This window comes from Porites lutea, chromosome 1 (assembly GCF_958299795.1).
Source record: "Porites lutea chromosome 1, jaPorLute2.1, whole genome shotgun sequence".
In the NCBI taxonomy this organism is placed as follows: Eukaryota; Metazoa; Cnidaria; class Anthozoa; order Scleractinia; family Poritidae; genus Porites; species Porites lutea.
This window is the reverse complement of record NC_133201.1, coordinates 787,701-810,797: the sequence shown is the minus strand read 5'-3', so window position 1 is coordinate 810,797 and position 23,097 is coordinate 787,701. Positions and strand designations below refer to the sequence as shown.

Below are 23,097 nucleotides of genomic sequence, written 5' to 3'. Positions count from 1 at the left end.
GTGTTTACACATTCTTCAACTTTTTGTCGTTGTGGCTGATAAAATGTTTTCATGGAGACAACAGTGTTTGTAACAAGGCACGCAATGTTTATGTCAATCTTCACTATGTTCTTGTTAATAAGGTAATGATCGAATGACTCGGCCACTGAGGCCACACACATATTTTTTCTGCTGCACAGTTTTCAACATGCTAAGTGACCAAGAAAAATGATTGAACCTTTAGTTGATAATTATAGCCAATTAGATCCGGAAATATGTTCAAAGACATGAAATTACTGACTCTTAGCTGTTCTGAGGAACGAGCCGTTGCAGCCGTTTGAGGAAGTCTTTGTTTCTTCTTCGCGATCACTGACCTGAAATACTTTCAATTCATAGGACGTGGACAAATTTCGCCTTCAGAAAGATAATCCTCTCACCGAACACGGAAAAACATAGAGTATAGCAAAAGGCTTAACGCGTATCAAAACATCTGAACACTTCTTGAAAAACAATTTTATTCTTGTTAAGATCAAACAACTCATCACGGAAACAATCTCAATATAATCGTACACTTGTGAACAGTAGTCAAACTAAACAACTGGTTCATGTGTAAATACCATAGACTACGAGTAGTCCTGAGGAAAAATGGAGACTACTCATGGTCTATAAATACAATGATTGCCTTAAGTCTTCTCTGTCGAGCACCGGAGAACTTTGGGAAACATAATTTGTTTTTTGTATCACTGGTTAAGTTTCCATGTCAGCTCCTTCGGATGTTTATGAAAAGAGGTCGGCTCTTTTTATTGACTTTGAGATAAATAAAGAATTCCACAAATAAACTCTCGGAAGCAAAACACCAGAATATCGACGGAAGCGATTCCTTCACGGGACCGCAGGGAATTTAACTAACTGCCGAAACGTGCCCTCAGGCCTAATCCACATATTTCCTAAACTAAATTAAATTCAGGCATGATATCTTGACCGTTATGAAATAGTATTCCCAAAACAACCTTTTTTCTCCAGTTAAAAGAAAAAAGGACCGTGATGCAGTTTGTTTCAGTCTTAATCAATTTCTAGTGTAGCTACGTTTCGGCGACTTTTTATGGACTAAACTATTAAGAAATTATACTATTGACTACTGAGACACGACACTTCCTGTTTTCACACTTGCTGACCGGCTTTTCAAAGTACAAAAGAATAAAACCCATCGGCAAAGAGAAAAAAAAATACTACACAATATAAATGAAAGGAGAAGAGAAATAGCTTCCTATTGTTTCTCTTGTTGTTGTTGTTTTTGTTTTCCCTTTTGCTGGCTCTTTTTCTACTGAATAAAAAGGTGATTTAAACAGCTAAAAAAACTGCACTCTCTGTAAAAGTTGACCCCACACAATGGACGATTTCTTGCACGTTTGTTACAGGACGTAAACCTACGCTGAAAAGCAAAACGGTAATTTTTTATACCACAAAAACTAATCCTTTGGTTGGTAGTGTAGGAACTGGATCATTTCCATCCTTCAGTAAGCCTTGTAAAGTAGCTGTCCTCATAACCAAAAGCTCTAAAAGCCTATGACTTCCCCGACTTAAATGTGCCGAATTTCACAAGTTTTTTTTCCACTGCATTTCCGCGGGCAACCACCATGTCTTCAGCTGCGAAATCCTTGGGTCAAAAATGTAGTACCGAGTCCCTCACGGCCGCGATTCATTCTTCACTGGGTGTGTAATGACCGATTAAAACTGAAACACGTGAATTGAAAACCTGCTTATATGAAATGAACCTTAATGCAAAACTCAGAATGGACCCTTTGACCCATTTTTTCTTGCTGGAATAAAAAGTTTGAAGTGCCTCGAAGAACTGAAAACATAAATTCGACTGAATGGCTGAACAGCTTGGCAAGCGCATCATATAGGAACTTTTTTCAGCCAGACATGACAATATGCCGAAAAACCACACTATAAAAGCCGCTGTGGAGTATGCCTACAAGCGGATAGATCAGAGTACACTGATTAAAAAAAAAGACAGAACATTATAACTTTAAAGCATATTTCAAACAATTTTTTAAGATAACAGTGATAATAAGTGTACCTTTACGTCAAACAGAGCGCTTTCTTTTCTTCTTTTGAATTAGAGTCCCAAGTGAATAACGTCGGAACAAAAACATTCAAATCATGCATGAAATGGTGACGTCAAAATACTGTCTTTACCTCTAAAGAATTGTGTTGTTCTGTCGCTGTATGCTATCCAAAAGCGAACATATTTTTACAGTCCTACGTTTGCCAGAAAACGCGTGAAGTCGGCAAGTCAGAGGCGTGCAACAGGCTAGCAGCGGATCAGCTACTGTCTTTGTTCCATGTAAGTGATCCTCTCAACACTATTAATCAATGTTATTCTAAAGCGTCATGGCGCTTAAACAATTTGATTTATCCGATAGCTTAGGCTGACTTAGAATGTAAGACAACCGAACGGTGATCGCGTTTTTCATGTTTACGTCGAGTCTTTTCTCAGGGCTCCCATTCAACTTGATTTCGTTTACGTAGGTGGGGCAGAAAGGGATAATTCCTTTATTAGCGTCAACGTTTGAGCTTTATAATTAGTTGGGTTCTGTCAACATAGTCACAGCCAGGTATAGTATATACCTCACAATGCGATCGTAGCTTGAATGAGCCCGCTCTTTAACGTCTTTTTCGTGGCAAAAGAGAGTTTTAGGTGAAATCAGTCACAAATATAAAATTGGATCAGAAAAGGGCGCGAAATCCATACAGGTTTTGCATTCACAATTTTTCCAATACTCGGGTTTTGTTTACTCTTTATTATGCTCGAGGTTGTGGCTCGCACAAGGGACCTACTGTTGTACATGAAAAAAAGTTTACAGAGCCCATGCTTTTGAAGTATCAAATCATCAAGTTTTAAGTCGAACTACGAGACCGTCTGAGTTCATGGTCAGAGACGTGCACCGCAGCGAATTTGTCTTAAAAGATGTGTCAGAGTTTCGCTCAATAATATTGTATTGACTTAGTGACACTGGACAATACCCAACCCTGATTCTCGCTTCCTCCACAAAAATTATAATATGAAAGAAAAGTAATTCTCGATTTCTTTCAAATAGCGTCACTTGTTTGACTTACGAAAAATGGTTGCAAAATCATCAAGAAACCATATTAGCAAAAAAAGATCCGCGCTTGTTTGTGGACATAGTAATCATTATTTTGCAGTGAAGTTTTATTTACGGCAAAATCGCTTTGAAAGGATTAAGGGGGTACCTTATGTACTTTTTGGCGGCTTTCCGCACGATTGAGTTATTTGGATTCTAGAGATTTGTCATATCTGTTAATAGACCAGCCCGCGCCGTTTAATTAATAACGCAACTCTGTTGTCCGTGTGTCCAATGAAATGGAAGTCAAATAATCAAGTAAATACAACTAGACATTTCCTTGACAGATTCATTGTTTATTTTCGTTGCCATGCGCATAACATCACTCTTTGAGTTTCTGTCCACGACTGAAGTGTGCAAAATAAAAATTATGCTACAAATGTAAGAGACATCTCGGTGCTCCCTTTTTGAGCCCAGTTTTTAGATGTTTATCGAGAGAGGGTCTGGGTCAAAAATAGCGATACGTACGTCCTTAAAGCAATTGATTGAAGGGTCCTTGGGCGCCAAGGATATCCGGTGACTTCGTAGATAGATGGCCAGAGGAGCGAGCTGTCCGTAGTGTGTACATTCCGCAAGCATCTCAAATGTTCAACCTGTGTGGCTCGTATTTCAATTGTGAGCGTGCTGAGGACAGTAATGTTTGCTTCTTGAAGCGGAGAATGAGTAATGTTGCGTGGAGCAAAAACGATGAACGCTGAAGAGTTTTATGAGGGACTCTCTGCCCAAGATAAAGTTGCAGGTAGTGTTTGCTAGTGCGGACATATCAGTGTTGCGTATTTTAATATTTTAAACCTGTTGATACAGAACCCGCACGCTTTTGTAGTATCATTCGCGCACCGTATGCAGGTTATTCATCATTCACAGCGAGTCACTGCTGTGTACAAAATATTCTTAGCTTCTTAGCTTTCTTAGCTAGTACATTTAGGGAAAGTCTAATTAGGTTGTTCTACGAAGCGAATCAATTATCACAAGCAATAACTTTAGCGACGCTTTTAATTTCGCAGTGATAAAATTTGCCTTGCCTGGTATCGACACGTTTTTAGAAGACGTTTTAGAGCAAGAAAACCTCAGCGAGAAAGGAGAGAAAATACGGCTCGACTTTGTGAAGATTTTCGACGAACTCGGGTCAACTGCACACGTGAGAGAAATTGTTACTTCACAGAATAGCGAGCAAAAACAATCGCCAGGAACTTGTAGGAGGCGGTCAAGGGATGACGACCTTTACACAACACACAGTTATGAAATACAAACGCATTGGGATGAGCGAGAAACAGCTGTTGTAGAAGACAAGGTATTTATTTATTTAAATATTTAATTTTTTTTCGATATGCTTGTTTCGAGTTATCACAAACTCTGGTATAGCGTGAGTAATCGCGCGCTTTAACTCACTACAAATCCCTAAATAAAAAACGTAAATTAAGTTCAGATGTGCGAGGTTACTTCGCAACCCTCACATGAACTCTGCCTTGCACATGTTTTTATCCTCCTCGACAATCGCAGTAGTTGGTCGTTTTTTTCCCTGAAGGTATTTTTTTAAGCTCTTTGCGGAGCGATTGCTGTTTTGAGTGACATTGACCTGTTTGACAATATCAAGAACCGCAATTCCGATAGGACAATTATCTTATTCGGTCGTTGATCGGATAGGAAACCAACTAACCTTTGCTAATAGTTTCCCACCGTCGAAAAACAAGCCTGGGAAAAGATGGTTTGCAAGATGGCAAATTCCTAAACTTGTATGTAAGCGATTAGCCTGTTTCCCTTTGGTAATGCGTTCAAAGGAAGTGGGCCAATTATCGAAATTGTTCGCAGGAAACATAAAATTTACAAATTTATGTGGGTTTCCCGGCCTCCTTATTGTTATTTCTTCATTCTTTACTCAGGGAAAATACCTTTAACGTGGAGGTTATTTTTGTACCATATTGATCAAATTTTGTAGTGTTCAACTTTAACATAGAAGTACATTAAAATTAATACCAAGTACTAAAAAACGTGTTCCAGAGGAGTGCATTTCAGATCGAATATTGCGTTGGTTGTGGACCGCGAATGGAATATTTCCGCTTTAGAATATTTCGAGCAAATTATTTCAAATTTTGTGCACGTAGCAGCCCTTTGTTTAGTATAACTGAGAGACATTCATTCATTCATTTCATATCGGTTGGATCGATTTCTGTTTGTATTAGTATTGTGTTTATCTCCGATAGACATAGCTTGTGTGGTTCACGCAACCCTGACCTTTGCGAGAACAATAAAAAGGGATTTATTTATAATTAATTTTCAATCAAAAGATTTACTTCAATGGAAGTTCAAGGAAAGTTGCTTGTGGTTAAGGTGGAAGAAAATTGATTGTTGAATGTGCTTGGATTGCACGGTAGGAGTTTTTAGTTAGAACATATATTTTTTCGCTTGAGAAACTTTGCACTGTCGCTTGGCCCAAAGGCTCCGGCCCAGTGCTGAGACAGAAAGATTAACCCAATTAATCATCCTGTTAATCGTGGTTTTCGGCGCTTTTTGAGTTTTTCTTTTTAAGAAAGGGAAGCCCGAGATGTGATTACTGTTTTTTTCTTGGGCCTCCTTTTCTTGAATCCTCCTGCGATTGTAATTTGAACGTTTTCCCTTGAAAGGCTTCTTATTTGATGAAAGCGATACATATCATTAGTCTGGAATACTGAAATAATAACATTTCTAACAACAGGGTTAAACTAATATAACAAAAATTATATTAATTTAATAACTTGCCTTCTTGACTCCTGAAAAACGGTGCGTGGTTTTTATATTGACAAAATAATTATTAACTGCTAGGGCAATATCAGAAAATTCTTCTTGACTCAGTGATACAGCATTTTATTGCCAAATTATTTTAAACTTTGGCTAATTAAAGCTACACTTAAACCAAGAAAAATTGTGAAGTTAAAATATCAAAGAGTTCTAACTTGGATTTTAATAAACATTGTGTTTTGAAAGAAATTATTTTTATTTATTGTTTTTAGAAGGAGTGACTGTGAAAAAAGATTTTGTACCATTTTCAGTTAGTTAGAACTTATGCTCTCATTACACATATTGCATTTCTTACAAAAATATTTATGCTAAGCTTTCAAGATACAGAAGATACTTGCCTCCATAATCAATCACAAGGTCAAAGAGTAACTTATACTAGTAACATACTTGTTCAGTGGTGTGATAGTCTGTCGCATTCTGTGCATAACATACACAATACTGGAATATTACTGATCTACCATATGTTGTTGACAATTGAGTCATTCAGCTGCAATTAATTGATTGTGTACTGTTTCAGCATTTGCTTTTAAAAAATCACTTACCTGCAGTCATGTCCTCTCTATACCTCTATATATATGTGTCTCGCAAGTTAGTGTAGATAATTGTGGGGCAGTGAAATAGGACTCAAGTAAGGTCTACATGCAGGAACCCTTGCTGCATCTAGTCAATAGCAAGCCTTCTGCTCTAAAAGGAAACTGTAAGGAGCCCAATGTTCTGAAGCCGTGAAATCCAGGGTGCCCTGTATATGATCTTAATGCAATGCAAATTCCCTAGTTGCCCAAGAGCAAAAGTTAGGCACAAGGGGCCTTTGAGCTAGTGCACAGCCCTGAATAAACTCCACTGTATCGTTCTACACATATAAACATAGCTGTATCTTTCTAGTTTTGGGAAGCTCCTTATTTCATACCAAAATTTACATGTACGTTGTCTACTAGACTTCAAACATGTTTTTGCCGGGCTTTAAACATGCAGAAAGTCCAACTGAAAAAAAGAAAAACTGTGTAATTGAACCTCCATAAGGTGATGAAGCTGCTACCCTCAGGGTACCAGCAAGTGGCCACTTAATGGAGGTTGGCCGCTCAATAGAGATTCATCATAAATAATAAAAAAAAATTAGCATAATCTTTAGCAGAAACATCACTTTGTTTTGAAACAAACGTGTGACGGGAGAAGTGTTGCAGGTCCAAAATTGGTCATCGCCTTCTATCTCGACCAGACTGTATTTTCCTTCTCCATATTCTTGAGATAAAGCCAAACTAATAAATTATTGTATCTAGCGACTGTTGGTTTAAGCAAACTTCCTTTGGTGATATGGTTTTGTAAGGTAAATCCGGCTGACCTCAAGGTTATCTTATATTCACTGTCTGATCTGATCAGATTCAGGAAATACACTTATAATATTAAAGTGATAAAGTTCTAAATAACTGAGTATTATTTAATCTTGTCTCATCATTTCTAACGCATCATCTTACTTGTTGATTACTGTATACAGTTACCAAGGGTAAATACCATTCACCAGCAGGAAAGTTCCAACAATTCACTATGCCGAAAAGGAACAGATAGCACGGAGGAGAGTGGCATCTTCCTACACAGTTCATCATTTCCACAGTCAGATGAAACAGTGCTTAAAAATACCCTCAATCTACCTATGTTAGATTCAGTAGATGCCTGGTCAAGAGACTCGATCATTTCAGACACTGGCAGCGCAGAGTTCGAACTCCTTGATGCCTGGGAAAGTGATGCAAATGGAAACGAGGAAGGCTATTTCACAGAAGACAATGTTTTTGTTGACTACTCAGTTCACAAACTTGACCTACAGCCAAATGAGTTGGGAGATTTCCATAGTGGTGTTCTGTATATAAGGGAACATCCTGGCTGGCATAAAAGATGGTTTACTATTAACAGTCACTGCTTAACATGTTTTCGACACCGTTCAGAGACTAAGATGTTGTTTCAAATCCCACTGAGGGGTGCAAGAATCATTCCAACGGACAGAAAGAAAAGTCGCATGTTCCCAATTACTTTGTCTATTCCTAGAATACGTGAGACTATCACTTTTGCAACAACAGAAGAACGTTCTAGGCAAGAGTGGGCTTATGCTGTGAGTTATGTTATTTCGAGACTTGCTGAGGATGAGGATAGTCCTGACTTACCGGAAAGCCACTCATTTGTTTCTTTTGATACGTACCTCAAACTTGTAGGGAAAGAATCAGATCCAGATAGAAATAGGCTTAGCATTGAAGCACTTGAACAATCTCGACAAAGAAAGCTCTCAGGCTGTCTCGATATTCCCAAAGTGGTGGAACCTCATTGTGTTAGTAAGAAAGAAGGCAAGGAGAGTACACATTCAAATATGTTTGACTCATCTTTGGCTCAGTGGAAAATTGGACTTGATGATGAAGATGAGGTGCTTGTAATGGACGATGATCTTGCTCCAGGTCTGAATGAAGAGGAATCATTTAAGGAGCTGCAAGAGGTATAATTTTACTGAGAATGAGATTTAATAATAGCTAATATTCTACCTAGAAAAGCAACATAACCTGCAGACTTGCCCACAAGTGGACTTTTTATAGCAAAAAGTCAGCTAAAATGAGCAAGACATAAGCTGCCTCACTCAGGTTCTGACACTACCAAATGATTTATGATATTTGTTATTGTATTAGTCAGTTTTAGGGTAGCTATGATTACAACAATTGCAATCACATTTTAGTAATAAATGCATCTCTTTAACAAATATGGAAGGTTTCCATAAGATTACTAAGGTAACTGCAATCATTTAGTTCACTGGACTTTTTTTAGTGATCAAATTACCAAGGTTTTGTTGAAAAAAATTGAGGGGACAATTGAAATGGAATTGACAATGTGGATCGCTAACATTCAAACTTACTTCTCACTTAGGGCAAAATGTTGGCTTAGGGGAGGGGTAGGTGAGCAGTTTCCCCGAAATGTGTAATGATCCGACAATGCACACCATTAATAATTATCCGTGTGTGTATTGCCATTTTGCAGATACTTCCAGATATTATACAAGGATGTAAGATGTCAAGTACTGGAGGGAAAAAGAAAAAGAAGGTCACCAAAGCCAACTCCTTAGGAAAAGTTGGTAAGTTAGAAAAATTGTTGATAGGGGTGCTGACTGTGAGCACAGAACTTGTTTACTTTCCATACTGGTAGCATCACGCTCGGTTGAGTGCCCTGTGAACAGGGTTTTATCTACAGTGTTGCTTCATAACTGTAATTTCAATAAATTTATTTGATTAATTTAATTTTGTAATTTACTGTAGGTTCAGAAATCATGACCGGAATTAGCTTCATGTCCATGACTAATAGTGAAGGGAAGTCATCTTCAACCTCTGATCTTCAAATTCCTGACTCAAAAGTGAAAAGACATGGCTCCTTAGTGAATTCTTTGTCATCTAAAGCCATGCGTGTAAAATCCAGGATAACAGGATCTTTCTTTAGTAAAGGTACGTTGTTTGATTACCAGGGTTCTCGTTATTAAAAGTCTAGAAGGGTCTGGGATGTATAAGTAGGCGGCTCTCAGGTAACTGAGCGCTCTTTTGGCAATGTCATATTATATTACACTGAGACGTTAGGTATTTTATCAGATACTGATAAATGGTAAAGAAAAGTAATACATGAAATGAAAGACATTTTTAATGTTTTAATACACTTAGGTCGCAAAGACGACAAAAGCCCGCGCGATTTGTCATCATTTCAAAGTACCACATTCTCTGGATATTTACTTCGAAAGAAAGGACTAAACTGGAAAAATCGTTGGTGTGTAGTAAAGGAACATCGGCTTTTCTGCTACAAAGACTTCGGCATCGGTACAGCGGAGCTGGAAGTCCCTTTACAAGACACTTCAATAAGAACATTGGAAGAAAACGATCCAGAAAAACCACACATGTTTGTATTAGTTTGTGACAAGGAAGAGCTCTTATTTGCTGCTGAAAATGAAGCTGAACTTGAGGAATGGATCACGGTTTTAAAGGATGAAATAGAGGCCAAAGAACGTTCATCTGGTGAGCAGTGTTTTATTTTAAGAGGAAATTTTTTGTTTTCTATAATCTATTTGATGTTTATATGGACTTTGAGCGATCGATCGCAGAAAAACAGCTGCCTAATTTAGGCCGAATTCCTTGAGAACAATTGCTCCCCTTAAAAGCAAGTCTCAATTTGTATGTTTTCTTATGTACTTACCTTTTAAGGTCCCTGTTTCAGCTTATCAACGTTTGATAATTAAGGTTAAGTTCATTTTTTTTTCGCTCACAATCAGATAATGTCGATAATCAACTTATCCTACCGTGCGTCCAGCTCAGCGTCTCCCTTCCCGTCCCCACTCCCTCGTATAATCAGTCTGTTTATCTGGGTTTATCTGGGTTCATCTGGGTAAGCTTAAAGGGTGCGGTTCCGTTTTCGAATTTCCGAAGGGAGGGGTTTCTTTTCAGGATGGATGTTAGATATTCTTTCGTTGATGAAAAATTATACCGTGTGCTTCATATTACGTCCTGTAGATTAAAAATAGCCTAAAGAGAGCGGGGGGATACAGTGGTTCGCTCCGACTTCAATCCTCGTCTATGTGTTCAGTATCATCACGACATTATATCGTATTTACAACATAGCATATCCACGCGAAACTCACTATGTGAGAATATCATTGCCTGCTTGTCCCCTCCCCGCTAAATAGATATTCTCGTCGGAACTACCCTAACAATACACAGAGATCATTATGACAAAGAATCAATTTCTTTGAAAATGTTTTTGGTGTAGCTCTTAATAACGTGTTCATTTAATAACGCTACTTTCTTTTTGACTGAAAGTCTTTTGACTGCGGCGATAAGAGCTACTGCTACGTGTTTTCGGCATTATCCTCTGATATGAGACTCCTGATTGACAACTTTATTCTCTCAACTTCATTGATTGTTTGAAAGAGTACTGATATTTATATTTGAGGGTGGATTGTGAAATTAGTCAGGTTATAGAATGTGAATATAATATACAGTAAACTGGTACGTGACCATCGATTAAAACTTAAACACGTACAAGTAAACCAAAAAAACTGTTAATACAGTGAACATCATTTAAACCGGACTGTTTAGACCGACGAAAATAAATTTTCGGCCCATTAGGATGAAGAAAAAGAAGGGAAATTGGGCCGCCTCAACCCGGCGACAACCAACACTTGTATCTTCTTAATTAAGAAACGGAATGACGTAAAGTGTACACATCGAAGCCACGTAAGTGACGACAAACCGACCGGAACTGGCGTGGACATACGCTGTGTATATATATAAACGAACAAAAGTGTAACCGACCATTTCAACAGCACAGAAATAGCGAACTAAATTATGTCACGTATATAACAACAGCTATCAAACATTTTGGCCTTAAAATGTTCGTTGTAATGAGATTACAGTTTGCTAAGCCCTTCGCGAAATCTTGCCTCGCAGCTTCCCTTGGAGACCCAGCGGAGAGAAACCAGTCAACGGCTTCTTTAACAGCGAAACGCTCTGATCTGACCTCTTTAGGGAGCCCTTCATTGTCGGAGAACAAAGCCAAGGAATCTGGTAAAAGAAGCAAGGATCTTTCACCTGTTATTGGCAAAAAGTCGTCTATTCTCAGTTCTTTAGGCCATAAACTAACCAAGTCAAAACCTAAAGATGTTCCCAGTGGCTCGCTTCACATTCCTCCTGTAGATCTTAGCGCAAGTAACAGCATCGAAGATGGGTTCGTTGTAGTTAAACATGCATCTAACGTTGACGGCAACCAAGGTAAGCCGGGTTTTAATGGTCTTATTAAAAAAAGGGTAAACACGAAACTAGTTTTACAGCGTACGGCAACTTCTTGTTCTCGTGAAATGTGTCTCAGATTTATAACGAAAAGGTTGGGAATGGCATGAACTTACTTACTAGCAAATTTTAGCAAAAAACCGGGTTAACCTGGCGAGTGACTTAGTTTGACATCCTTTTTCTAAGGTCACCTTTTCCGTTCGGTACAAAATAAGTTCTGTCCATTAATTATATGATAGACCAGGTTAAAATTGATCAGTACTAACTCCGATACTATAGGGGTAAAAATTGTACACAGTTAAATGCACTAGGAAACAGAGATGTCACACGTGAAAGAATTCAAGAGTCAAGATTTTTCGAGAGTTTCGCGTTAAATCCTTTGCCTTCCCTTTTCGTGTTAATTCGGCATCACATTAGCACCGTAATTATTCAAGCGCAACAAAACATGGGCCTGGTGAGTACGTGACAAATGGAACGACGCCAACGCACGTCAGTATTGTTCCGTGTCCTTCTCGCATTCTCAGCCCACCTGTTGAACAGTTGTGTCTGGTTGAGGGAGTTAAAAGTCTTCTCTCCTTCTGTTTGTTTTGTTTTGTTTTTTCTTTTTTTCATTTTTCTTTTTTTTTCCTGATTTATTTTAATTTCTTTTTGTTTTGTTTTTTTTGTTGTTGTTTTTTTCTAAATGATATTGCTTTTATCAGTGCTAGATATTTGTACCGTTAGCTTGAAATTTACTCTAAAAGTTGTGTACAGGAGTGAAACTTTTTGTAAAAATTATTTTCTGCGAAAAAAAAAAAACAAAACAAAGAAGTTAAAGGGAAAAGGGAAACTTTTGTCTGATAACCTTGCAGTGTAAACCGACGTGACCTTCTTTAATGCAGGACAAGCGTTAAGTTAAGTTCCATCGCGTCTCTGTTGAAAAGAACTTACGTTGATACCGGCTTATTGCACGAGATGTACTACTTCTTTTAATCTAAATTTTACACGCGATTACTTGATCGAGTAATTACCGTTGATAAAACAGCGATATAATCTACATCAAGCATTCTGTAAATCTCTTTATATAAGGGGTAACAATTTCTCGGTAATTTTTCCCTTCAGTAAAAGCCATTAATCCAGTCACTTCAAACACGCGTGTACATACGTCATAAGCTTTTTATTTTGTGATTTTCTTTATTCCAGGTGACTCAACTGTAACAGAAAAACCCAGTGAAGTTGAAAGGCTTAAAGTGTCCTCTTCTCATTCCATGGAAGGTTTTCTAAATCAACGTGTAGAAGAGGACACATGGCTAAAATGTTGGGTAAGTCAGCTTGCTCTCTCGTCTTTTCTTCCGTCCTTCTTGTTGCGATGTTGTAAGGACGCTGCTTGACTGTATTTGTCACCTTTTTTGATGTGCGTAACGTGGTCAATTTTCTTAATCAACTTAAAGGGAAAATAATTATCTATACAACATTTTGCCCGCTGTGCTTTTGTTAAATTATATTTTAGTTTGAAAGCTTCAATGTTTTGATGTTACGGGACCTTGTGACTGGAGTTATCATTCAAGTATTAACTTGATCTAAGTCCGAGGAGTGAGAATATAAGAATCTTAGTTCGCACAAAGTTGTAACCTTTTCAAAAGATTAAACTGTTTACTTTGTAGGTTAAATTGTTTCTCGCTTTCACTAGAGTCAGTCAAAATTGATATAGTAGGGTACATATGTGGGAGTGTCACATGTTGACGTTAACTTAGCTCTATTAAGGATTAAAAAGGTTGTAAACTTGTACTCAAAATTGTAATATGAACGGCATTTTATTTTGCGTAATAACCCGTTATCTTCGTGCTGAACATTATAACAACAGTTTCAGGGTCATTATCATAGCATTCATACTTGTTTGACTGATAATTTGCATCTGCATACTGATGATGAAGCTAATTTGGTACCAGAACGTTATTGGTTATTATTATTATTATGTGTAGCCAACTGACAGGGTACACCTCTAATGATCGTTGTTCTTCTCTTTTAAGGTGAAGCTTGAAAACCACATGCTTAAAATTCACGACGAGAAAGACAGTACAGAATCGGTAGTGGTTAAGATCAAGCTAAGTAACTGTGTTGTGAAGGACTGGAGTGACGCACAACGGCCGTTTGTTATGGAGATTAAGAGAGCCCTGGGTCGACCGCACTACTTACAAGCTGAGAACGAAACAGGTACTCGTGCTTTGCTTATCGTCTTAGTCACACTGTAATCGCAAGCACCCTATCACCCTAAGACTTGTGCATCTCCAAGGCCCTTTGTGTACTGAATAAACTCACAGTCATGCTTGTGTACCCTGTTACAGAGTACCTTAAGTGGAAGTCGTCGATTAGTGGATCAGTAGTACATTCACCTAAAGTTAATCGCAGACCAGTTCTAACCTGGAGCTCTTTAGAGGACGACAGAACAAACCATAGACCTGCCACCTCGCTGCTGCTGAAATCAGACTCGGTTGATAGAGATGAAGTATTTCAAAATTCAGAAGAGACAGCTGTATCACATGCAGCACATCCTGTACGACCCAACACTCCTCAGAATCCATCACCACGGGTAAGAAGTCATGGTTCTTTCGTTAGTAGGGCCATTTTCAACTCAACTTAGGATTTAATTCGCAATATTTCTTTCTGGTTTTGCATTGATTTGATTGGGTGTCTGACAAAAAAAATATGGTATTGTTTCACTTAGTCAACCAGGCACAAGTGATACCGCAACTAGACTGAATCTGACTCTTTACCGTACACTTGGCCTGGATAAAACAGTATTGCTGTTTCATTATTTTCATCGTTGGGTAAACTAACAAACAGTTCTTTTCATATTGCAGCCATCTACGGCCGGTGACGTGTCCAACTCAGAGAGTGATGATGGTGAAACCGCTGAACAAGCCAAACCGCAAGCTACTGAGGAACCAGTGGAGAGATGGCGATCGTTTTCTGAAGGAGAACAGGTAGTTTGTCCCTGGTTTCATTTCTAGTGGTCCCACCGAGTCTTCAATTTCTACAATCCTTTTTATTGATTAATCATTAATACGATGAGAGGAGGTTGAAAAGCTTGACTTAAAAAACAGTTTGAAATTACAGTCAGTAAAAAACGAGCTTCTTCCTCAGGAACTACCTCCATAGAAACCAGTGTAAATAGCTCTCCAGCTAAGTATTTTACGTGGGTTAAATTCCTTGTCGACCGGCTTTTAGCTTTTTTAAAAGAGGAATGACCAACGTCGAGGCATAACGTGGTACATGTTTGTAGCTGGTGTAATACGTCCCCCTTTTCTTAAGATGGCAAATAAGAGGCTGCTGGCCATGTATAAAGTTTGTAGTTTCTTTCTCTTGTTGTAGGAAAAATTTCGATAGCGAAGCAGTATTTTAACAAAGTAATTCTTGCAAAAATTCAAACCGGGAATAAGAACATTGCCGTTTAAGTGTCCTTGAATGACAAAAGAACTCAAAATTATTATTTTTAAAAAGATTATCTTTTTTTAAAAATCTAATTTACCGTTTTCTTTCCCTTCTCTATACAGGAAGAAGAAAGAAAGACAAGAACTAAACTTCATCGATCAATCTCTAATACTATCCCAGTTTTTCCGCGTTTTCCAGGCAAAAGAAAACGTCGTAGTCGAACTGTACCAAATGTTCAAGTGTCACAAGATCTTCTTGTCAATATCAAATACAGTTCATGCTTGTTCATGCGAAACGGTAAAGGTCTTTGGAGTAAACGATGGTGTGTGTTACAGGAGGATAGATTACATCTATTCAAGCGGCCAGATGAAGTTGTACCGGTCCTTACGATACCTCTTAAGCAATGTGAAGTGCGGCGAGCCAACAAAAAAACTAAAAAGTTCACTTTCGAAGTAAACGTTCCCTCATCGAGTGAGGATTACTGTTTTGCGGCTGATGACGAAAAGAAATTGTTAAGTTGGATGAGGATGTTGAGAGCGATAGCTGACGAAGAGGAAGGGGAAAAAAGGTTTGCACTTGAATGTAAATTCTTACTTTTAAATTCCCAACTTTATGCCGGATCCTCTAATATGATCGTTAAAAAGAAGATTCTGGCTGCTCAAGAATTTTCGTGCGGTGTTATTTGTTTAGTAGGTTCTTTAATTAATGACATTTGGGATTTGCGCTTATTTTGTTTCTATGCATTCTGTGAAGTTTAAGGTTACGTAGACAGATTGCTTTCAGTAAGTATTATTTCTTACGCGTAGTTCGTATAAAGCTTCATTTATTTTGAGATACTCGTCAGGTCGGTGGAAAATTTAATTCATTATGAACATGCATATTCATGACGCTTCCAATTTATGGTAGTGGTACGTGGTACGTACGTAAAAAAGTGTACATCTTGACTGCTTTGGAGCCGATGGGACTCATAATTTCCAAAGTCACCAGATAAAAGTGGACGTTTGCCAACAGTGTAGTTATTTTTTGGATACCTTTTAACTCTGGGGAAATACACTTTTATAAATCACACAAACCGGCAAAATTTGGAAAACTTGACTCTATGAACCACAAGGGTGCTCTTCGAATAAAACACAGTGAAAACATTACAAGTTGATTTTACTGAAAATGATCAGTCAACCCCCCCCCCCCCCCCCCCCTCCCTTGCCTCCCCTCAGGTTTTGGTGTTTTACAAGTTAAACAATCACAGAGGTGTAAATGATTTAAAGAGCAAAGTTTCCTTTCTGATAGTGTTTTCTATTTTTCCTGATCTATGCATGATATCTCGCACACTTGTTGATGTCATTCTTCGCACCTCCTCAACTACAACCATGTTATCATTGAAACCACTTGTTCTTGAACAATGAATTTTTGTTCTGATTGTAATCGTTTATTCTTCTCCGCAGTTTTTCAAAGGAACATGGTGAATCTATAAACAGTGTGGCAGTGCAAGACACCCGCCAACACCACGAATCAGAGATTTCACAGCTCACAAGCCATTCTACAGCTGTCACTGAGCGAAATGATGACGAAACTCTTGAACCAGTTGCTAGTAATTCCGAGGATCTTTACGGAGAACAACTTACCGTAAGTGACAAGACTGAAGGGTCATCTTTACTAAGTCCCATCAGTCTCTCTGCTGCCGTGAGGCCTACATCGCTGGATGGTGTACTCAAACTCCTTCAGGATCAGCAATTAATTCAACAACTTGGCCAACAAAAGTTCAACCAAGCTAAACGGGCTCAAAACGCGTGGCGAAGGTCAGCGGCTGCTGCGTTAAAAGAGCAGCGGTCTGGGTCCAGAACTGTAGATGTGGAGAAACCCGAGCCTACATTTCCAAGTACAGCGGTTGAATCAAGGAGGAGGACAAAGTCCATGTCAATGGCTCAATCACCATATAAGGATATAATTCCTTCGTCACCTTACCAAGGAGCCAATGAAGTCATAGAACAATTTGAAAAACTCGCCGAGGAGGAGAAACTGAGGACTTTGAAAAAGGAAACATTGTTGAAAAAGAGACGAAATTCACTCACGCTTGAGAAAGATGTGTTGAAAAAGAAGATGTCTAAACAGAACGAAAAGAAAAACACTGTCAAAAAATTCCTAGGTAAAGATGAAATAACGAGCGTCGAGGACAAACATCGCGTCGAAGAAAGACTTCAGCAAGTAGATCAGGAATTGGCAACCATCGAGAGAGACTTGATGGATAATAAAAAGAACGAAGCGCAAGTTTTGGACAATATTAATGTTATGAAAACAAAAACAGTGAGAAAGCTATCGTTTGTTAGCCGGCCGTCTTGCAACATGGCGGATCAAAGAAGAGAAGCGTACAAAACTTCTCATTCCGAATCGTCATCTTCTCAAGGTTCCACAGAAGAAAGACCTGGTAAAGATTCACCAAAAGCACAACATTCATTTGAAGCTGCACGTAAGCAGAGCGCGGCTGTATCACTGGCTGTGCTCGAGAAAGAACTGAGAAAAATTTCTCCTGCTGGTGGCCGAAAATTAACACTTATCAATAATAACTACGTGAACAAAGAGATGAGGTCGGGACGAGTATCAGTGTCGTCAGAAGGCTCAGCTCCGGATGAATTCGCTCGTAAGGACTCGCCAATAACCAACAAGAAATGGACGACAGAAAAGCGAATGTCTTCTGGTTCCGATGGCTCCGTCGGCGATCAGTCGTCTCTTCCGAAAGCAAGTTTCTCCGATAGCGCCGAGTTGAGGCGGAAAAGATATTCAGCATCTGGCTCACAAGTGGCATTTCACAATGTCTCTGTAGAAATTCCTACTGATGACGAAAACAAGCGGGAAGAAGGAAAGCAAAGGTTGTCCGTTACTTCCCAGAAAGGCCTGGATGAAGGAATGTCTCGAAAGTCGTCAGTTTCGTCAGAGAAAGGTTCTGAGGGCCACCGTGTCACGTTGATGAATGCCTTGTCGCAGATCAAGGTACGTGTCACATCTTTGTTAGATTGAGGCCAGTTATCCATTTTAAGAAAATGGGAGCCAACTATTATTTTCATTTACGTAGGTTTTGTAGTGCTGGAACTTAAAAACCTGTTCCCCACTCTGGGGTTGTCCCTGTTAATGGGCACTGAGAATTATCTTGTTCCACAGAAAAGAATAAATAATATGCGCAATAAATTTGACAAAATTTTAAAGGGTTAGAGGGCTGTTAACTGATTTCCGGTATTCACCATTTTCTTGTAGATCATAATGCACCTTGTGTACCCCCCAAACTTTTGCATAACTATTGTCTTCGATTTTGATGTAATTTTTTGGGGGTGGGGGGAACAAGGTGCATTATGGTCTATGTAAAAATGTGAATGACCTGCTCTTGGGAATGTTTCCTTGTTGGTCTTATTATTCGAGAGAATCAATTTTATTCCCAAAGGGGAATCCGTGCATTGATTGCAGTGGCCTGACGTACATTTGACTGAATTGACTTTCTGTTTTCCAGGACTTTGAAGAATTTGCTGCTGTTTCTACAAGTGAAAGGTGGTCCAAATGAATTGATGGTACGACGAAAGGCGATTCGCTTGAACCTCAGTTTAAAGTGAGAACTCACTGTAGATACATGATGATCCAAAGCCAATTCAACTATTAATAATGATTTATACTATTGAGACTATAAGATGTTAACTGATAACAAATTTAGTTAGGGTCAGATATGTTAGTGATGTGATATGAAACACTGTTGATGATTTACGTTGTCTCTTAACCTTTGGTGATTCTGTTTTCATTTTCTGTTCGCGGATTGTAGTGCAAGTTATAAAAAAACTCCAGATCCAATTTTTTCGACACGTACGGAATGCAATGTTTTAGTTTTATTCTTCTTTTCCATGAAAAGCCTGCCAAAGTACTATCACTATATACAGTGACGAAACAACAAACCCTGTTTGCGACGAGCCTTAATTTGTCAAAAACCTCCACGGTAAAATAAAACGTTAATTAGGGCTTCACAATAGTTCACCCTGATGTATGACGTTCTGTCCGTGCATCACAGAAAGAGTACTGCAGTAATGTCAGATCAGTGCCAGAGTCGGGTTTAGCTAATTGATATTCTTACTCTCAAGTGGTGAATGGGTATGTACTGTGCTTTTGCCTTTTTGTGTTTGTTAATGTTGTTTTCGTAAAGAAAAGAGAAAGAATCGGTTGTTGTTGTCTAGACTAGGCCCTCTTTAATCCCACTTTGAAAGGACATTTTTCTTGCTTCCTGTGTTATGATATAGACCTTCGTGGCCGTATTCAAATCAGCTACGAAGGCTGTTCCTGATTATTCATAGACTCATTTTCGGTAATACAACTCGAGTTCTTCCTCCTTTTGACACGGGTGTAGCCCTCGGGAACTGTTTTTATAGAGTGTTACTTACCAAACTCTGTTAAAGGTATTGGTTAAAAAAGGATAAACATTATTGAATTGGACCATCACATATTTATTGAAACATTTTTGATATTCTCTTGCTGTAAATAACTTGGCTCGGCGTTAAATCAATACCCTTTATACGCATACGCAGATAAAAATAATAATGTGTACGATAATTGTGAATTATTTTGTGAAATGACTTTTAATCTCACGAAGAAGAACCTATTTGATATAGATTTGATATAAGTATTACAAATGCGATATATGATAATAAAGACAGTTTATAGTATTTTGCTCTGGAATTCAGTTTTTACCCGTTACTATTTGTAAAACTTTTGTGGGATCCTCAATCTCTGCCGTTGAACCACAGCTAGCCCAAGCTCGAAATATGAGCATCGGCATTGTTGCGTAAGATTCGAAGAAACAATGCCGATGCTCATATTTCGAGCTTGTGCTACCTGTGGTTGAACCTAATAAAAGTGCGCAAGCTTAATTGGCGCAGGTGGCTCACAGGGGGAGAACAAGCAAGCTCATACCACTGTCTCTTCCCTTGGTACCCAAACTGGTCCCCAGGGAACCCAAGACTTTTCCTTTCCTGGGGACGAGGTTGCTTGGTACAGGGACCCCACCCGTTCCCTTGGATTTGGGTTCATCTGCAAATTTCCTTAGGGGCGGGTGGGGTGCAAATATACCCTGATTATGGTAGTCATTGATGAAACCCCGTACAGAACAGCTTCAGTGTCCTACTTTTGACATGTTTTATAAAAATCAGAACGAAAGAACAGAAAAATGCATGTTCTGGACTATTCGTAAGACTGTTTCAAACATGGAAACTATGCGTACAAGTAGGTCCATAAGCCTTTATAAAGTTGATTCATATATATTCATATACCGTAAAATTCCGAAAATAAGCCCCTCCATGTATAAGCCCCTCCAAATATAAGCCCCCCAAACCGGAACGCAAAAAACCCTCCGTTAAATTGCCCCTCCAAATATAAGCCCCCCGGGGGCTTGTACTTGGAAAATTGCCCTCAAATACAAAGTAAAACAAAGGAAAAACAAGAAATTTACTTCCGACTGTAAGGCTAGCCCTATCGGTCGTGAAACGCAAATTTCCCTCCTTAGATAAGCAACTCCGAATATAAGCCCCTCAAAAAGAGCCTTTGAAAAATATAAGCCCCGGGGCTTATTTTCGGAATTTTACGGTATCAGCAAAGAATTCCACAAAATATTCCCTATCAATCTCGCAGTTGACAAACAAGAAATGTTGCGCTCCCTTCTTTTTCGATTTGATTATATTTATACCAAAATTGCCGAGTGTAACTACCTTATCAACATCACCACAGTTTTTTTGAACCAACGACGTCAATGAACTAATCAAATTAAAAGTAGACGCCTGTTAAAATAAATCCTATTACATAGCACGTGGCCAGCCAGACCCCAACCATTGTAACTGTTTTTAGCATTGTTCTGTAGTCCTTGGGAATCAAATATGCGCTGATATCTATTGTAATATGAAATAAACAATAAGACAAGAACAAGTAAATTATGGTGGCCAAAGCAAAATTAAGCAGTGGATATTCCGGAATGAAGGAAATTAAAAACCTAGCATTGCCTTGGAGATAAATGTGCAACTGTGAGATGTAAGTTTCTAAGGTGATTTTTCCTAGCCAGGTAAACATGTGAAGGTAGTGTTTGCGAAGAAACGGGAACATGTTGCGCAGAAAGATGTAGGATAGCAGTGGAATAAAAGAAAAGTATGGGTGTACCTTGTTATACTCGTACTTTTCACGCATAAATATGAACGTTACCCAAAACGTGAACGATAAAACGCAAATAAATGCGATCCCAGATCGTATTACTTTACGTTGGGCAATTGGCTTTTCATCCAGGTATCCCATGAACCTTTCAAAGTTGGGATGATAATATGCACAGAGCATGCCTAACAGTGTTGCGTAGTGGTCCAGTCCCGCTCGGAACATCCACTCATGAAGAGAGTTCTCGTAGTTAAGGATAAAGCTAAAAGGTTTAAAAAATATTTCACCAACTTTTGGCACATCAAACAACAGAAAAACGATAAGAAAATAGACAATAAATTTGACGGCCATCTTCTTGGGGTCCTCGTTCCAACTGTTCAGCAGTCTCATGAAGCAATATGTTGACAGGAACCAAAAGGTATGCATAGGACAGATGTAATATAACATATACTCGTTTCGTACTACAAAGCACGTGATCACAACCAGGAAATTCAGTCGAAAGAGCATCTTAAGGACACGGTAAAGACTAAAGTCTTTTTTAATCCAGAAAAAGGAGAAATTACCTGCAGGATGAAAAAATATATGATGTCGTTTTATTAAGTTTATGTAAGCTAGGCATTAGACTCGTTAAAAATCACCTTTCATTTGTTGGAGAGGTTCATATTTTCGGCGTTTGGGAAGCTACAAAGTAAATTGAGAAAGGAACTTTACAAATCATTCTTCTCGATGTTCTTTCCGCATAGTTATAGTAAATGATCCCAACAGCTTTAAAAAGAGAAAGAGTTTGGGCGCTTAACGGATGTAAGATGGGAGGTGTCCGTTAACCCGGATGGTGAACATGTACAAAGTGGTCGTGTTTGATTAGTTAACATTTTTTAGAATGGTTGAACCTCTTGCGACACAAAATTGATTTTTTCCAGAGTGAGGAGGGGGGAGAAGGGGTGGGCTCGCTTATTGTATTATCTGATGCTTGAATGGGTAATGAAAGTTACAGCATTCTGTTCAGAAAGTAGCATCTTCAAAGTGACGATCAAGATTCAGTCAGATTCGTGCATTGGTACGGCATTGCAAAAGTACTTACCAAAACCCGTCATCCAGACGTATGCCGCTATGAATACTCTAATGGCGTTGTAAGTCTCGGCAGCTTTGAAGTAGTGATACCATACGAACATGACCTGCATCCAACCCTTCCATTCTTCAGTCTGCTCGCGGTTTAATATCTTGTCTGCAGTCTCTTTTCTGGTAAATCCAGCGGCCACTCCAAACAGGAGCAAGGTTAAAAAGAAAAAAAGGTCGCGAGAGTAAGTGCGCTCTGACGCTGGAAAGTAATGAGCGTCGTCGCACAAGAAGTAGAAGAACATAATGGCTCCAAAAACAGCCACAGAGGAAAGGAAATCGTCGAGTGACGGTGTTGTTGAAGCCTGAGTCTGCAATGCTGACTTCTTGTCTCCACTGTTCTCTTGAACGATGTTCACCAAGTGTTCTTTGGTGTCTAGAGATTCCTTTTGTTTTAAAATCTCACCGTTCTCTATCATAACCATATGGGTTTCTTTTGTAAGATCTTGAAATTAGAAAGAACGTGTAGGATCAATTAAAACAGGACACTGATGGCTGAGCGTTATACACTACAGATTATGAAATAACATACAATTAAATACAATATAAAACCATCTAAACAGGGAGCGAGTTGTAGTTGAGATCATCAACAAATAGCAAAGGCTAATCTAGTGGATAATACCAATAAATTTATTAGACACAGGAATGATAAGAAATTTATCCCATGATTAAAAAATGCGCTAGTCTAGATAAGGGTCTCTTAAGTTCTTTGCTAA

At 38.7% G+C, this 23,097-nt stretch overlaps 2 protein-coding genes across 3 annotated transcripts in view; one reads left to right on the top strand and one right to left on the bottom strand.

Moving 5' to 3' along the window:
* Window positions 1-3,623: 3,623 nt before the first annotated feature.
* LOC140941353 (uncharacterized) lies at window positions 3,624-19,797 on the top strand. Of its 2 annotated transcripts, XM_073390342.1 has the most exons (14): window positions 3,624-3,867; window positions 4,133-4,419; window positions 7,426-8,379; window positions 8,913-9,006; window positions 9,188-9,370; window positions 9,581-9,928; window positions 11,357-11,677; window positions 12,878-12,996; window positions 13,705-13,888; window positions 14,020-14,264; window positions 14,536-14,658; window positions 15,229-15,674; window positions 16,549-18,091; window positions 18,603-19,797. In XM_073390342.1, the coding sequence occupies exons 1-14, from the start codon at window positions 3,795-3,797 to the stop codon at window positions 18,651-18,653; spliced, it is 4,971 nt and encodes a 1,656-aa protein (XP_073246443.1). In that variant the 5' UTR covers window positions 3,624-3,794; the 3' UTR covers window positions 18,654-19,797. The 2 variants fall into 2 exon arrangements, with proteins under 2 accessions (XP_073246443.1, XP_073246449.1); XM_073390348.1 differs by lacking the exon at window positions 4,133-4,419 and having other exon boundaries at window positions 3,625-3,867.
* A 971-nt stretch (window positions 19,798-20,768) lies between these two features.
* The window catches only part of LOC140941345 (uncharacterized), a 7,696-nt gene continuing 5,367 nt past the window's right edge, over window positions 20,769-23,097 (bottom strand). Inside the window, exons 3-4 of the mRNA XM_073390330.1 lie at window positions 22,347-22,826; window positions 20,769-21,828 (exon numbers count right to left, since the gene is read on the bottom strand). Coding sequence (XP_073246431.1) covers window positions 20,891-21,828; window positions 22,347-22,826 — 1,418 coding nt within the window. The 3' untranslated portion in view covers window positions 20,769-20,890. The remainder of the gene's footprint in view (window positions 21,829-22,346; window positions 22,827-23,097) is intronic.

Excerpts from the sequence above, each read along its gene's own strand:
- LOC140941353 (XM_073390342.1), top strand. The coding sequence starts at position 3,795 with ATGTTGCGTGGAGCAAAAACGATGAACGCTGAAGAGTTTTATGAGGGA. Across the intron at positions 11,678-12,877 it reads TAACGTTGACGGCAACCAAG|GTGACTCAACTGTAACAGAA; the intron begins GTAAGCCGGGTT and ends TCTTTATTCCAG. Across the intron at positions 14,265-14,535 it reads CTCAGAATCCATCACCACGG|CCATCTACGGCCGGTGACGT; the intron begins GTAAGAAGTCAT and ends TTCATATTGCAG.